The sequence below is a fragment of the Sander vitreus genome, chromosome 16 (assembly GCF_031162955.1).
Source record: "Sander vitreus isolate 19-12246 chromosome 16, sanVit1, whole genome shotgun sequence".
NCBI classification, from domain to species: domain Eukaryota; kingdom Metazoa; phylum Chordata; class Actinopteri; order Perciformes; family Percidae; genus Sander; species Sander vitreus.
In genome coordinates this window covers 20,597,443-20,614,709 of record NC_135870.1, presented here as the reverse complement: position 1 = coordinate 20,614,709, position 17,267 = coordinate 20,597,443, and the positions used below count along the sequence as shown (strand labels likewise).

Here is a 17,267-nt window from a genome sequence, read left to right as displayed (position 1 = left end):
CAGCTTTGTTGTACTTGTTTTGGCTGTATGCTTTTGTCTTTATCTTTCCTGTTTTGTTGTTAGTATTTACATTTACAGCAACTTAAAACTGGAACTGAGTAAACTGATTCTGATTATGAGGACAACTCTTGAAAGTTGGCCAACAGCAAACTGTCAATCCATGGGCTCTCTCTCTCTCTCGTTCTCTCTCGTTCTCTCTCTCGTTCTCTCTCTCTCGTTCTCTCTCGTTCTCTCTCTCTCTCTCTCTCTCTCTCTCTCTCTCTCTAGACACACACACACACACACACCACACACACACAAAGCAGGCAAGTCATATCTGGTGTCAGCCAGCCAGCCCCTCCTTCTCAACAATGTCTCAACGTGTCCTGCAATAATTAACCAGCTGCTACAGTGTGCTACACAAGCTCACCTCTAACCACACGCACTGTACTCTGGACCTATGAGCGCACACACACACACACACACACACACACACACACACACACACACACACACACACACACACACACACACACACATACATACATACAAGGTGCGGGACCTCAAACATGGAGTGAACCAGCTTCATTTGTTTGGAGATTGAAGGACTAGCTAGGTAAGTGTAAACGTGTGATTGACCTTTTCTATGCATCAGTTTGTTAAAGTAAGCTTTTCTGTGGAAGTAAAGGAACCAACCTGTGCTACTTTAAGGTAATAAAAAAACACGTATTAATACAGAATTGACCTTGATGTACCCATGGTCTAATAGTTCATTAAAACCTAGTATGAGAGTTTAATGTTTGTTGTATATGTGAATATTTAACAGCATACTCCTCTTTAAATGTCAACTTCATGAAACAAGTAATACTGCCACAATTTAAAATGTATATGACTGCAAATATATATATGAAGGCAAAGTAATAACTTTTTCATAATTATGATATTTCTTTACAACTCAGTATATGGGTCTGCTGTAATTTAATTTGTTAAAAGTCACAACAGATATAGTGCTTAAAAATACAAGTAATACATGTGTCTAGTCAATCAGTATAATTTGGTAAATGTAAAATTGAACAGAACCCAAAGGGACCGAGGTTCAACAGGAGGCACTAAATATTAAATCATATTTAGGTCCAATCTGAGCATGTGAGTGAGAAAGAGCAATTGTCAAACACTAGAATACAGTACAAAAGAGAGAGGAGTGGAGTAAGAGAGAGGGAGAGGCAGCGTGACATACAGGAAGGCAATAAAGGGAAAAAATAGGTGTGTCATGGCGTACCTTGGCTTTTTCCCCGCTGGCTACATATTTTCCGGCTCACAGTTTAACAATAAAAAAAACTTGTTCTTTACTGTGTATATACACTGCATCCTTTATTGCTCTACATTTAGGCCCATTGGTGATACATTTCTAAGAACAGAAAAGCTGTCCAATTTTAGTCCATCCCAAAAATGTGTTGTCTAGTAAGCCTCATGGGGTCATGATGTAGACTCTCCGTTAAGTCCAATTCGGTTATCATTGCCACCGGTTGGATTGCTTTGATTTATTCGTGTTTTCACTTCCACAGCAGCAGCTGGCACTGTTGCAAGAACCACTTAAACTCATGTTTATATCAATACCTCACTAGAAGTGAAGTGGAACACGATGGATCACTAAATAGGAGGAAGTAGTCGTGACACGTTGTTGTGTTTTGCACAAATTACTTCAACTGTCAAAACTAAAAATCCCTGATAGTCTTGTTTTATGAGATTCTTTGGCGTCCAGGCTCACAGCAGTTGTCTTCCTTTGACCTCAGGTTAAAAGACCGCTGCTGGTGATAGAACAGTGTCTGTCTTGGATTTATGAACTCAGATTATTGACTTTGCTATGTTTACCACTTATCAGTAGTTCTCCATTGATGGCTTTGCTTTAACTTTTGACATGCATGTGATTCCGAAATCAAACACAAGCACACACATGCGGACACACACAAACACACACAGTTTGGATGCATTTGCTCCATGGGAACCTTAAAACCTGCGTGTTGAGGCTTGAAAGACATACAGTCAAGTGCTTACATCAGCTCAGGTTAGAGATAAAGAGAAAAACAATGGATCTTTGATCTCTGTGTACCAAAAACCACATATTTCTTCTGTGCTTTGCTGCCTGTAATTTATTTTGCAATGAGGAGGCTTTTTAAAACTTTTTTTGTGCATCTGCTTGTCTTCAGCAATGCCCGATGTCATGCCTGTTCAGACACAAACATGTACATCTGGGAATCGTGTACTACTCGGATTTACAAATGAGCAACTGAGCAGCGTCGAAGCAGTAGATAAAGGCAAATGAGTGCTACGGTCTAAAGCATCTAGAGATCCTGCACCTGGCCAGGTGTCCATGGGTTGCCGTTGAGATCCAGAAAGAAAAGCATTTCTAATGCATCATGAACCGACTCAAAATATTCCAATTATTACACACTAAATTTAAGAAAGAATAAGTTAAAGATCTGCATTTAAGCTATTTTATCACTCAGTCTCACTCTCTCAGCCCTATTACATGATTTGTAGTATGTATATGAAGTATATATTTTGTCATCTTATTGTATGCACTTCTGTATTTTAGATAATATTGACAAATTGTAATTCTTAACATCTAACGTATAACTCATAACTTGCAGTCATGTTAGAAAGGTGTTCTCACATAAGTTCTATTAGAATGAAAAGTAGAGCTGTTATATATTGTCTATAATAGGTATAAAAATGTCTATGGTACATATTTTTCTATATACGTTTTCTATCACAATGTCGGGAAAAAAAACAGTGGCCAAACTGCGTTATGGCAACATTTACGTTATTTGGACGAAGCTTTACATTGTGATGCTTGCACGTTATGTTCATTTTGCACTAAAGTTCTTAGTAAAATGAGAAAATACTCAGTGCTTTTCATTTGTCAAGTATTTAATTCACACAGGAATATACAAACATAGGGCTTTACCATGTTGTTATTTCATATATCGAATACATTCTATATTGTGATATATGTCATTATCGAGACATGAAATGACCTATATCGGACAGAAGATTTTGGCCATATCACACAGCCCTAAAAAAGTATATGAATTCACCATGATGTGAAACATATGATATGTGAAATACAGTTTCACATGTAATAGATTCTGATTACGTGTTTTTCGGATGTCAGATATATAACCTGTGTAAGACGACATCATGTGTGATACCAGACATTTCATGTGTAATATAACATGAAAAAGTATAAATTCACATAGAGGTACATGTTGTTTTATGGACATTTTGAAATATATTTTACATGTGAGAACATACATTTCACACACATTTTGAAAAAGATCAGTACACCCATGTTAGTTTTAGATTGGTAATGTGGGATTTGCTTACATTCTATAAACATTGCATGGAAAGTTGCGTTACTGCACCTTTAAATTCTGTTGTTGCTGTTGTAAAAGGGTTCATCCCTCTGTACAAGAGTGAACTGTCAGTCAGAACGGGGAGTGCTGGAGCTGCTGGGATGACAACTGCTGAATACCTGAGATATTTCTTCTAGCAGAAAACTAGTTGAGACAGAGAGAGACGGAGAGGTGGAAATAGTGACGGAAAGAGACAAATAAGACAGACCCTGCTTTCACACTGCTGTGTCTTTCACACAATTTCAGAAGAACAGCAAAAAAAAAGAAGAGTTTCAAAACAATAGAAAAGAGTGAAGCCACGTGGATGCTCTTAACAATCTCTTCTCACAGGCACAGGCTTCTCCGACCAAAGAATATAAACAGACGGTTGGCTCTACACTGTCATCACTGGTTACTGGGTGGAGTACTGTTATTAAATCTCTTGGAGACAGCACAAAAAAAGAAAAGAAAGTGAAAGAGTAAGGGAGAGGGATAAATATAACAAAAACTTCAGAGGGAGAGAGAGAGAGAGAGAGAGTGAGAGGAAAAAAAAGAGATATTTAAAGCATAGAGAGAAGAAAGACACTGACTAAGAAACAGAATCAAGAAGAGAGCTCGAATTTGTCATGTTAAAGGACGGTAAGACTCAAATTACATTGTTCTGTTTCTGGAGTTGTACAAGTGCAGTGTTGTTCATTTTCTGTGCAATTCCTTACTCCATGTTGACATAGGAAGTACCATTCAACAAGTCAGCAGCCTCTCGTTTTCGTCTCCTGCTTCGAGCTCCAGATGTTTACAGTAGCCCTTGCTATGAATAATGTCTTCATTTGTTTTTCCCTCTGCAGTAACCAGAGATGAATAAAGCACCTCTTCTCCCAGTGATCCAGGCAGGGGACGGCAGGACACTGTCCAGGTGGGTCACTTTGGTATGCAGCTCAGACTCTGCTGAGTTTTGTTTGAAAGTACTCCGGTATATATGGTACATATCGACACACTTTATCAAGCTCCGTGATAAGCAATAATGAACGTTGTTTGACATAAATCAGCCATATTTGGACCATGACTAAACAAACATGACTCTTGTGTTGCGCTGCTCTGTGCTGCGTCATGGTTTTCTACACCTTTTGTATTTAGTCATTCAGAATATGAATCAGCTTTATTGACCAAGTATGCGCACTCAGACAAAGGATTTGACTCTGGTTTTTCGTTGCTCTTATTTTACATACGCAGAAATGTCACATGGGTGCTTTATGTACATGAGGTATGACAGTATATAGTGTATACAGCGTGCTTGGATTTATTTTTGACAGTAATGTTAAAAAAACAGTGTGTATTTAAACTATAAAATATGTAATGGACAGGCCCAGTGGATGTTAGTGTTATTTACAGGCCCAGTGGATGTTGCTGTTGTGTTCATTTCAGAGCACAGTTTCTCTCACTACTCAACACCTACAACTGCTTCCTAAAGGACCACACTCAACTGCACCTCAGTTACTCTCAGGTATGTTATAATTTTCACCTTTTCAATTTTGTTGTGCATTAATTAATATTTGTCAGCCTTATTATTGCCCTTAGACATATGTCATAACCAGGGCCAGACGGACTCTGCGGACGCAGAATTCCGCCAAGAATTTTCCGCATATTTAAAAACAAAAACTGAATGTTAACCCCTTAGCGTTCTACGGGCCGTCAATTTTTTTTTCAGGTGTAAAATATGAATTTTATGAGATATTGTTATCAAATTTCAACTGGGACTAGTTAAGACGTCTTGCTGTAGCTCCATTTGTGTTTTCAGGCTAATAAGTCCCAGCAATAGTCATCTACAGGCATTTTTCTATAAAAAGAATTCAGGCGGACATAAAAACTTTATTTTCCAGTATATTCAAACTTTTATTACTCAAAGCTAATAGCACTTACAGTGATGGTAACTATTAGAGAAGAAGCCTCAGAGTGTTACCTTTCAAAAGAAACCATAGACATGCATGTAGAACAAATGGTTCAAGAACAGCTTCCAATTTACTTTGTGTATGCCTTGGATAGGCGTTTTTGGCTAATTTTCCAGGAGTGTTAAGGGGTTAACAGATCTGCAACAGGAGCAGAATAATCAGTCTGCTAAATTCCATGGATTTTCATTTTAAATGACAAAAAAAAAAACATCTGCAGATTCTGTTTGGGCCTGACTGTCACTTTGCACCGAGTCTCAGCTGTGTATCACAAGAGGTTGCGAAAAGTGTAGACGTACAAAGTATCTTATCTTCAGAACTCTTATTTTTAGCGATTACATGGCTGCTTTTTGAATCAGTGGTGTGTTAATTAAATGTGTGACTGTAATTATACACCCTACAGCAGGTGTCTATGGCTCTGTCTCTGTAACAGGGTGGTGATGGAAAGGTGGTGGTGGAAGGCTTCCTGAATATCTCCTGGGGAGTACGGAGACCCATCCGGCTGAAAATACAGGACGATAAACAGATGCTGCCCTTTGCTCCTGTGTTCCCACCTGACCCCACCAGTCCAATCAGCCCCATGGGAGACAAGAGGTTGCTTTCAGCTTTAATTTTTTTTGTGATATCACTTACATGTCTGCAACACAGAGAGATATGACGAATGGATGTTTATTGGCGTTACAAAAAAGATTTTCTTCTACTAAACTCCATTTTTCAATTTCAATATGATGTTACGTCGTCTATATTTGACCGTAGGTAGGATTCATCGGATCTAGGACTTAGCCAAACATTTTTAATATCGACAACTTCTCAGTCCCTCCCCCCTTTCTGCTAAAGTCCAAAACGGTCTCCTAAGCCCCTCCCCCCACAAGGGAGAATGAATGTGTGTGCATGAGCAGTGATTGACACGCAGTTAGACACCCCCCTTGGCCCTAATTGGTGCATCTGAACAGGGAGCGGTGGATTTTTGCAAATCACACTACAGGCTGTACGTGGTGCCAGAGGAGCCAGATTTTTTTAATTACCTACTTCATGTAGTTCTACTCGAACATAGGGTCAGTTTCAGCAAATATGACAGAATGTTAGTTTTATAAGTCTTACCTACTGCACCTTTAAAGACGGAGAAAGTCCGTCTTTAAAGGAAAAAATTCTAAGATGAGTGAATTAGTAATTTATTTTGTTGTAAAAGGGAACAGGTTAGATTAGGAGCTGTTCAGTCATCAACCATGACAAGGTAACGTTTGACTTTCCGACCGATAATGCTAACAATGGCAAATCAAGACAAATGTAGACAAATCATCTAGACTGGGTAAACCCAGCTCGATCTGCCGGTGATTTGATTTCTCCCTGCAGCTCAGGCTGGAAACCTGTGCAGTTTTATATCCTGCTTCCGCTACAGTTTTGCGGGGACCAATCGCAAACTGGCTTATCCACCTGGCACGCTATTGGAGGGTTTAACACGATGACGATAGAGAAGTGACCAAGCAGCTTTTTATTTACATTCAACATGGGGGCCACTGAAGCCCAGCAACCCGTTGATGCCGCTGTCGCTGCTACGTCACCCGGAACGTTGGCCTGATTGGTTGAAGGACTATCCAATTGCGTACAGAGTCATTTGAACTATGCCCGATGATCACGCCTCTTGTGCAGTAGAAAATGCAGAGCAGACTCCCCAGACTAATGTTCAGTCTTAAAAGATTGAGCTTGGTCTGGTGATAGCCAGACAACAAATCGGTAAATCAAATGTTTCACACCTAGATTAAAGCATGTGCAATGTAATTGAAGTTAATATCTACATGCAGGTAGGTTACGGATCAGTTTGAAGTCTCTGAGATGATTCCCTCCATTGTCTGTCTCTCTCTGCAGGGGAATGTCCCGATGGGGAGAATATATTGACCTCCACCAGATAGATGAGATGACTGACACACCACAGGACTCAGTAGTCACCAAACCTTTACCAGGTTGGTTTTTATTTTCCTCCGATGTCCCATAATTGAACTCTCAACAATGTTATCTAAAAAGTAGTGGTGAAAGAAGTATACTTTTACTTAAGTAAAAGCAATCCCACAGTGTATTAACGCTTAATTACAAGCCCTGCATTCAATATGTTTGTAGTACCCCTTGTCTGGAATTTCTTTTCTTATTTTCTTTCCTTTTACATATTTAAAAAAATATATTTCTGTTCATTTTCAAATGTGTGGCAGCATATGAAGCTGTCTTTAATGTCATTGTTAGGTGGGTTCCTTTTACAAGCCCTTAGGTTGTTGTTTTTTGTATGCCATCTGTGCATTTTATTGTGTTATTATGTATTTCTTCTTTTTTATATGAACAAATAAAGAAAATGAAAAATGTTAAGAAAAGGTACAAACATTTCAGCAGCAAAATGTACTAAAAGTACCAAAAGTTGAAATGCTCATTGTGCAGTTGCCACCGCTACTAAAAAATGTTTTTAAGTTGCATTACATTGCAGTGCATTGACTAGATTATTTCCAGGACATAAAATCCTGATAGAAAGCAAATTATAGATTGTAATTAAACTTCATTCTTCATTGTTTTATTTTTCACATAATAATAATAATAATAATAATAATAATAATAATAATAATAATAAAAATAATAAAAATAATAATAATAATAATAATAATAATAATAATAATAATAAGATATACTTTATTAATCCCGCAAGGGAAATTACAATGTTTTCACTCTGTTAGAATACACATTACACACACATGCTCAGTACCTATACATGCACTAATGGACAGATGTCAGAGTGAGGGGGCTGCAGCTGTCGATGGACAGGCGCCTCGAGCAGTTGGGGGTTCGGTGCCTTGCTCAAGAGCACTTGTAGCTGGCAGTGGCCAGGAGGTGAACTGGCACCTCTCCAGCTACCAGTCCACCGCCATACTTTGGTCCATATGGGGTTCAACACAAATAAAAAAGCCACAACACAAATACAAAAGCCACAACACAAACACAAAAGCTACAACACAAACGCAAAAGCTACAGCACAAACACAAAAGCTACAACACAAACGCAAAAGCTACAGCACAAACACAAAAGCTACAACACAAATGCAAAAGCCACAACACAAACGCAAAGCTACAACGCAAAAGCTACAACGCAAAAGCTACAACACAAACACAAAAGCCACAACACAACTGTACTATATCTATGAAGTTACCTCTCTTTCTGAAACGCTCACTTCCGTTGTCGCTTATGTATTTGTGTTGTGGCTTTTGCATTTGTGTTGTAGCTTTTGCGTTTGTGTTGTAGCTTTTGCATTTGTGTTGTGGCTTTTGCGTTTGTGTTGTGTCTTTTGCATTTGTGTTGTAACTTTTGCATTTGTGTTGTGGCTTTTGCGTTTGTGTTGTGGCTTTTGCATTTGTGTTGCTAGCTTTTGACGCTTGTGTTGTGGCTTTTGCGCTTGTGTTGGGGCTTTTGCAGCGTTGTGGCTTTCTGCGCTTGTGTTGTGGCTTTTACTTGTGTTGTGGCTTTACGCTTTGTGTTGCGGCTTTGGCGCTTGTGTTGCAGCCTTTACATCTGTGTTGTGGCTTTTGCGCTTGTGTTGCGGCTTTTGCATCTGTGTTGTGGCTACGCTTTGTGTTGTGGCTTTCGCTGTGCTGCAGCTTACTGGGTCGCTCTGTGCCAGGCTTTGCGCCTGTGGCCGTGGCCTTTGGCATCTGTGCTGCAGGCTTTACGCCTGTGCTGTGGCCTTTGCGCCTGTGCTGTAGCTTTCTACACAGTGCCGTGGCTTTCTACGTCCCAGGCTGTGGCTTTGGCATTTGTGTCAGCTTTGGCGCTTGTGTTGTGGCTTCTCGGGCGCTTGTGTTGTCAGGCTTTTGCACTTTGTGTTGTGGCTTTACGCTTGTGTTGTGGCTTTTGCGCTTTGGCTGTTTGCGGCTTTTGCGCTTTAGGTTGTAGCTGCTTGCATTTGTGTTGCAGGCTTTGCGCTTGTGTTGTGGCTTTACGCTTGTGTTGGGCTGGCTAGGGCGCTTGTGTTGTGGCTTTGCATTTGTGTTGTGGCTTTTGCATCTAGTGTTGTGGCTTTTGCGCTTTGTGTTGTGGCTTTTGCGCTTTGTGTTGTGGCTTTGCGTTTGTGTTGTGGCTTCTTGGCGCTTTGTGTTGTGGCTTTGCGCTTGTGTTGTGGCTTTACGCTTGTGTTGTGGCTTTAAGGTGCTTTATCGTTGTGGCTTTGCTTTAAGTGCCATGTTTGTGTTGTAGTTCTGCGTCGCAGGGCTCTTTGCGCCTGTGTTGCAGCTTCTACGCTGCGTTGCCAGGCTTTGTGTCGTGGCTCTTGCATCTGTGTGTGCAGGGCTTTGCATCTGTGTTGCTGGCTTCTTGCATTTGTGCTGTGGCTTTGCGCTTGTGTTGTGGCTTTGGCATTTGTGTTGTGGCTTTGCGCTTGTGTTGTGGCTTTTGCATCTGTGTTGTGGCTCTACACCTGTGCTGTGGCTTTGCGTTTGTGTTGTGGCTTTACGCTTGTGTTGCAGCCTTTTGGCATCTGTGTTGTGGCTTTGGCACTTTGTGTTGCAGCTTTTGCGTCTGTGTTGTAGCTTTTGCGCCTGTGTTGTCGGGCTTTCACGCTTTGTGTTGTGGCTTTACGTTTCAGTGCTAGGCTGGCGCTTGTGTTGTAGCTTTTTGGCATTTGTGTCATGGCTTTACGCTTGTGTTGTGGCTTTTACGCTTGTGTTGCGGCTTTGCGCTTTGTGTTGTGGCTTTGTACGCCTGTGTTGTGGCTTTTAGCATGCTGTGTTGTCATGCTTTTACGCTTGTGTTGTGGCTTTGGCATTTGTGTTGTGGCTCTACGCTCGTGCAGGCTTCTGCGCTGGTGCTGTGGCTTTGCACTGTGCCAGGCTTTTACGCTCTGTGTTGTGGCTTTTGCATTTGTGCTTGTGGCTACGCTTGTGTTGTGGCTTTTGGCATCTGTGTTGCGGCTTTGACGCTTGTGTTGTGGCTTTTGGCGCTTGGTTGTGGCTTTGCGCTTGTGCTTGTAGCTTACTTGTGTTGTGGCTTTTGCGCTTTGTGTTGTGGCTTTTTAGCGCTTGTGTTGTGGCTTTTGGGCGCTTGTGTTGTGGCTTTCTTTGCATTTGTGTTGTGGCTTTACGCTTGTGTTGTGGCTTTTGCGCTTGTGTTGTGGCTTTGCGTTTGTGTTGTGGCTTTTAGCATTGTGTTGTGGCTTTATGCTTGTGTTGTGGCTTTATGCATTGTGTTGTGGCTTTTAGCGCTTTGTGTTGTGGCTTTTGCATTTGTGTTGTGGCTTTGCGCTTTGTGTTGTGGCTTTTAGCGCTTGTGTTGTGGCTTTTGCGTTTGTGTTGTGGCTTTTGCGCTTGTGTTGTGGCTTTGCATTTGTGTTGTGGCTTTTTGCGTTTGTGTTGTGGCTCTGCGTTTGTAGTTGTGGCTATTTGCGCTTGTGTTGTAGCTTTTGCATTTGTGTTGTAGCTTTTACTCTGGTGTTGTGGCTTTGTGCATTTAGTGTTAATAGCATCCAAGGCCATTAGCGCAAATATAAAGTTATCACAAACACAAAGTTGCAGCATATAAACGCAGTTGCAGTGACAAACATAAAAGCTAGCACTAACGTGATAGCAGCACAAAGCACAAAGTTGTGGCTAAACGACAAACGCGTGCTACAACATAGTTATCAAACGCAAACGTAGGCAACGCAGCTGTTAGCATTATGCTGCTCGATCAACTCGTAGCATATTCGTGATGGCTGATGCTTTCTGAAAAGCGCTCGCGCTGTCGCTATGCATTTGTGTTGTGGCTTGCATTTGTGTTGTAGCTTTGACGCTTGTGTTGTGGCTTTTGCACTTGTGCTGCAGCTTTTTGCATTTGTGCTGTAGCTTTGCGTTTGTGTTGTGGCTTTACTTGTGTTGCAGCTCTTGTGTTGTGGCTGCATTTGTGTTGCAGCTTTTGCGCATGTGTTGTGGCTTTTGCATTTGTAGTTGTGGCTTTTGCGCTTTGTGTTGTGGCTTTACGTGTGTTGTGGCTTTTGCGTTGTGGCTTTTGCGTTTGTGTTGTAGCTTTTGCATTTGTGTTGTGGCTTTTGCGTTTGTGTTGTGGCTTTTGCGTTTGTGTTGTGGCTTTTGCGTTTGTGTTGTGGCTTTTGGCAGGCTTTGTGCTGTGGCTTTCGAGCTGCAGTTTTGTGGCTTTGCATTTGTGTTGTGGCTTTGCATTTGTGTTGTGGCTTTTACGTGCCAGTGTTGTGGCTTTTGCGTTTGTGTTGTGGCTTTTGCGTTTGTGTTGTGGCTTTGCGCTTTGTGTTGTGGCTTTTGCATTTGTGTTGTGGCTTTTGCGTTGTAGCTTTTGCGTTTGTGTTGTGGCTTTTGCATTTGTGTTGTGGCTTTTGCATTTGTGTTGTGGCTTTTGCGTTTGTGTTGTGGCTTTTGCGTTTGTGTTGTGGCTTTTGCGTTTGTGTTGTAACTTTTGCATTTGTGTTGTGGCTTTTGCGTTTGTGTTGTAACTTTTGCGTTTGTGTTGTCGCTTATGTATTTGTGTTGTAGCTTTTGCGTTTGTGTTGTGGCTTTTGCATTTGTGTTGAACCGTCTCGGCCACCGTAGTTTCGTTGCACTAACACAAAAGAAGAAGACCGTGGTATACATTGAATATGACACATTTTATCTGTGTGTTTGTTTAGGCCCAGCTGTTTATGAGACAGCCACACTGCGTCCTGCGAGGCAGAAGAACTCGGAGCTGGAGGCGGAGTCCAACCTGTTTCGCTGTATGAGTGACGCCTCGTTGGTCAAGAGGAGGAGGGGTAGGGGGAAGTCAGCAGCACAAAGAGAGAAAGAAAGACAGCATCGCTTTTCAATCAATGGACACTTCTATAACTATAAGGTAGGTTTCTGCTCAGCACCCCCGCTCATGACTTGTACCTAGTTTTCATCTATCCCTCATCTCTCGTTTATCATTCTCTTCCTGTCGAGCTCAACCCTCCCCTCCCTTTCCATGTAACACATATGTCACTATTTTTCCCTCACTCCCATCCGCACTGTAACTCACCCGCCTCTCATTGTCTGCAGACCGCTATCTTCACCCCATCCTTCGGCACACCAACTAAAGTTCGTATCTCCAGCAGTATGAACACAAACCAGGTCATTGAACAGCTACTAACCAAGTTCAAGGTGAGCTTTTGTACACGTTCTTCAAAGTACAGGAGAAAAACAGTGACGTGGTCAACGGCACTAACATGCATCGCAGTGATGTCATTTTAATCAAAAGTATGTATGAGCCACTGCATTGATTTAAACAGACTTAAATGGACTTTCTCAGAAGGAGACATTCACAGGATTAAAGCTATAGTGCGCAATTATTTTATATTACAGGAATGAACGTCCGTTACATTCAGGCCATTGCCAAATTAGTTGAAAGCTAATTAAGCCTATCAGCGCCACACAACTCTCTCTGTATTTCTTATTACGGCTATGTTTACGAAATGGTGTAGTCTGGCGATATTCGAGCGCAGAAGCTTGAGTGATGCGTTTTACCAAACCGTTCTCACTCCCAACTCGTGAAATACTGACCCTTGGTCAGTGGCTCTCAGCGTCAGATACTGACAGAAAAATCACCCTTCAGCTTCTCTATGGGACTCACCGGGCATAGCAGCAGCTTGACCGTGGTGCTGTAAGATGACGTAGTATTAAGAGCGACAACGGTAGCGAGTAGTATGAAAGACCTAAAATCCACGTAAGACGGTAGGTTAGGGTGGTGGATGGGGGTCAAACAACATAGGATTTTCACCCAGGAGATTGGGGTTTGTGTCTAGTTCTTGTCCTGCGTGTCACTGAAACGTACATTTTGTAAACCCACCCAAGATCTTTTCCTAAACCTAACTGTCCCGTTCTAATGCCGCATGTCAGTTAAACGTACGTCCCGACCCAGAGCGCCAAAAAGTGATGCCAAGAGTCCCGACCAAGGCCAAAATGGCCTGGTTAGCTCAGTTGGTAGAGCAGGTGCACATATATAGAAGTTTACTCCTCAACGCAGTGGCCGCGGCTTTGACTCTGACCTGCGGCCCTTTGCTGCATGTCATTCCCCCCCTCTCTCCCCTTTCATGTCTTCATCTGTCCTGTGAAAATAAAGGCCTAAAAATGCCCCCAAAAAAAGAATCTTTAAATATGACGCCAAAGGGCAAGACACTGAAGGAGACTCTTTGCGTCAGTAAAAAAACGCCAAAGGCTCCTGACCAAGTGTCGCTTTTTGACGCGCTGTGAGTGAGAATGATCACCGCTGAGAAAGGACAACCGCAGCGTTCAGCTTTGGAGACAAAGAGGACATAAAAATTAAAAGATAATTACCTCCTCTGAAGAGTCCATCATGTTTTTTTAATCCTCCGTGTCCTCCTTGATTTGACGGGATAAACGCTACTAACAACGGCGTGGAGGAGGGGTGGGGGTTGTACGCGATCACCGAAAGCTTGCGTCATGTGGACGTGCCGACAGTGTCATTACTTAGAACTCCTCATGGGGGAGACAGAAACTACACACTATAGCTTTAAACCCTGTATGTAATGTGTGTATTTATTTGACTGTTGATGAAAGTAAGAATTACACAGTATGTATTACAATTAGCTTTGACGGTACAGGAGCTGATCATTCTTTTATGTTCTGACAGGGTTAATCAGTAAATGAATATGAGTTAGAGCTCACTGAATTGGGGTTAATTTTGCAAATGATGTGCTTAATCCATTTATTATAGATTACACAGATATGTGCAAGAAATAAAATCAACTATATTTGGGCTGTTCAAAAAAGTACCTATGAAACATCTTTTTAAGAAAAAAAATAACAGGGATTTATAGGCTGTGAAGTAATGTGATTTATTAAAATCATTGTAATAGAATAATAGACCTTAATTGGCCAACCAGAACAAGGATTTACTGATAGATGTTTAAATATTTGTCTTTGTATGTTCATCCACCAGATAATGAACGATCCCCAGGAGTTTGCTCTGTTCTGTGTTCACCAGAGTGGAGGTATGGTTTGTTACACAGTCAATGAAATTATTAGACGCTGGAAGACAGCAATAGACCTTTTTCACGGCAGACATGTCATAGTAGGAAAAGCACAGGTGTATTCAGAACCATTAATGATGGCTGCATTCCACTTAGGAGAGGCCCTGGTAGTGTGCATGCTGACTCACTGAAATAGTTTACTGGGACACTTGATGGAATTGAGCTGTCGTTAAGGTTATCAATTTCAGCTGTGCTTTTCCTACTATGACGAGTCAACGAATCTGCTGTGAAAAAGGTCCATAAAGATGCTTCACTGATGTTGTGCGTGTGTGTGTTGTTCAGAAAAGCGGAAGCTCAGTAACGGAGACCAGCCACTATGGGAGCGTATACTACAAGGACCCTCTGATGACATTATGAAGATCTTTTTGATCGACATGGACGAAGAGGAAGTCAGCAACGATGTGAGTGTTCTAACCCTGCCTCCCGAGGGACTAACGTAGAGACCAGACCAAAACACTTCAAGCATGTTCTAACACCAGTACTGGAAAAATATTGATTTGGTAAAAGACGTTGCATCCATGTATTTCGGTGCAGTTTGATTTGAGTTTAACGACAGAAGAATCCTTCATCTGGAATGTGAATATTTGTCAGGAGTTGGTGTCACTCATTCCCTTAGGACATTTCTACAGAATTTAAATGTTCTGGCCACATAAATGTGAAGTGTATTCACATGTACAATTGAAGAGACAAAAGCCCAGTTCAGACCAAAGATTGGCGACGAGACAAAACCGTTTTAGGACGTTGCAGAGAAAAGTTGCAGCGGTCTAAACCGGTCTGTCTCAGCTCGACTCAACCAGCTGATGGTTTCGCTGCGACTGAGCTGGTTTTAGAACGTAAGGGATGTCACCTGTTTGCAACAGACAATAGAGAAGTCAGTTGGTAAAGTCAGCTATAAACTATAGAAATAAAATTATCCATAATCCATTTGATTTTGTGTTATAAACAGCTGGTCGAAATGGCAGAGTTTTAGACGGAGCCTCAACGACGAAACCACGGTAACGTGCAACAGATTCTCACTCCCATCTCGTAAAATACGGACGCTTGGTCAGGTGCCTTTGTCGTTGTTATTGACGCTAAAAGTCTCCTTTAGCGTCATATCTAAATGCGCTTTATCTAAACGCGCTTGATCGGGACTATTGGCGTCACCTTTGACGCTGTTAGGTTAAGGAGAAGGTCGTGGGTGGGCTTACGTTTCTGTGACGCGGGAAGAACGGGACAGTTGGGTTATGGAAAAGAAGAACGGGACGGTTGGGTTCAGGAAAACAATAACGTGACGGTTGGGTTTAGTAAAAGAAGAAAGCGACGGTTGGGTTTAGGAAACGTGACACGTGGGATACGATCCCCGGTCTCCTGGGTGAAAGTCCTGTGTTGTTTGACCCATCCACCACCCCAACCAACCTCCCTATGCAGATTTTCGGCCTTTCATACTACTCGCTACCGTAGTCGTAGCTGCTGCTCTCCCTGGTGCTTTCTACAAACACGCTGACGGGCATTTTTTTCATCGTTTCAGACGCTGACAGCCACTGTCCAAACGTCCATATTTACGAGTTCGGAGTGAGAACGGGTTGTAACGTTATATGGTCAAGCGAGACTGAAGAGATGGAGAGCCCAGCGGCGTTAGAACAAAGCAGTGAATTAAAAAAAGGTTTTTGATTAATCATCGCTGGAAATGCAGCTGTAGCAAGCATATATGGTAGTGTCTTGTTTGCTATATTAGTCAAGTTTATTTGCCACAATCTTAATATTGCCCTATTACAGATTTGATTTACTTTCTCCTCTCCTCTCCTCTTCTCTCCCCCCTCTACCCTACCCTCTCCTCTCCTCTCCCCCCTCTACCCTCTCCTCTCCTCTCCCCCCTCTACCCTCTCCTCTCCTCTCCTCTCAGGTAGCCCAGTATCTGAACTTGGAGCTTCCTATCCTGGAGCAGGTTCTACTGAAACTCAGAGAGGAGGAGAACAGAGAGATACAGAGAGTCATTAGCAAGTCAGTATATGATCTTATGCACGTATATTCTTCCTTAAAGGATGCCATTAGCTTGAATTGGAGAGTTGACCTCGTCACAGTGCATTATGTAAATTATAGGCGGTGAAGTAAAGTGTCTGGTTATAGACCTTCAGGCGTTAAACTCACAATATGAAACAACAACTTCAACAACAATCTTCATGCACAACCAATCACTCATATAGTTTGACACTGTGCAGTTTACTGTCCTCTTTTCATGACTTCATCCTCCTACACACCTGTCATACAGATGTACATAGACTATATTCACTTATATTTGGAAACAAAAACCCTTCTATGGCAGTACATTTGCAGCTCACACGTGTGTGTGTGTGTGTGTGTGTGTGTGTGTGTGTGTGTGTGTCAGGTACCACCACCAGCATAGACTCCTGTCCCATATGCTGACCTCTAAGATGTCGCCTCACATTGAGACCAGCGTCTGACGACTGCCGGCTCTAGCATCACTGTAAGGATGAAGGAGTAGCTGTGGAGAACGCTACAGATAACACCACCTACCTGACATACTGACAAAATACATGGTTCATTTGCAAGTCTTACAAACTGGGTCACTTATATCATTCATTTCATTTTCCTTACATTTTTTTTAATCTGTAAAATAAGTACAACATGTTTATAAGATACTGCTGTAAATAACTGTAAATTTGTGTTTATTATTAAATATATGTTGTGGGACCAGCATGACTTATGGTTTGTGCTTTCTGTTTGGGAAGTCTGAATTTTTTCAGAGGTTAGTTAGAATCAGGGAAATATTCTATACACATAAACAAATGTTGAATGTAAATATGGCTTAATTTGAAAGTGTTACCTGGTCATCAAGGACCACAGTGGAAATAAGTCTTGAAATATATAGTTACCCTTGACATTAGAAGATGTGCTTAATTTTGTCATGAGGACAAATCCTCTGTGTACACT

General features: G+C 41.7%; 1 protein-coding gene across 5 annotated transcripts; it reads left to right on the top strand.

Annotated features, from left to right (window-relative positions):
- Positions 1-383: 383 nt before the first annotated feature.
- Positions 384-17,033, top strand: rassf6 (Ras association domain family member 6). Of its 5 annotated transcripts, none has more exons than XM_078271682.1 (11): positions 384-595; positions 4,220-4,287; positions 4,752-4,875; positions 5,751-5,911; positions 7,184-7,278; positions 11,958-12,157; positions 12,343-12,444; positions 14,243-14,294; positions 14,616-14,734; positions 16,219-16,316; positions 16,702-17,033. In XM_078271682.1, exons 2-11 carry the CDS (start codon positions 4,229-4,231, stop codon positions 16,775-16,777), a joined length of 1,086 nt encoding a protein of 361 aa, XP_078127808.1. In that variant the 5' UTR covers positions 384-595; positions 4,220-4,228; the 3' UTR covers positions 16,778-17,033. The 5 variants fall into 5 exon arrangements, 4 of the variants coding, with proteins under 4 accessions (XP_078127808.1, XP_078127811.1, XP_078127807.1 ...); XM_078271685.1 differs by having other exon boundaries at positions 385-595; positions 4,797-4,875; XR_013503224.1 differs by lacking the exons at positions 384-595; positions 16,702-17,033 and adding exons at positions 3,468-4,013; positions 15,844-16,026 and having other exon boundaries at positions 16,219-16,309.
- The last annotated feature ends 234 nt before the right edge of the window (positions 17,034-17,267 follow it).

Excerpts from the sequence above, each read along its gene's own strand:
- rassf6 (XM_078271682.1), top strand. The coding sequence starts at position 4,229 with ATGAATAAAGCACCTCTTCTCCCAGTGATCCAGGCAGGGGACGGCAGG. Across the intron at positions 12,445-14,242 it reads AGCTACTAACCAAGTTCAAG|ATAATGAACGATCCCCAGGA; the intron begins GTGAGCTTTTGT and ends TTCATCCACCAG. Across the intron at positions 14,735-16,218 it reads AAGAGGAAGTCAGCAACGAT|GTAGCCCAGTATCTGAACTT; the intron begins GTGAGTGTTCTA and ends CTCTCCTCTCAG.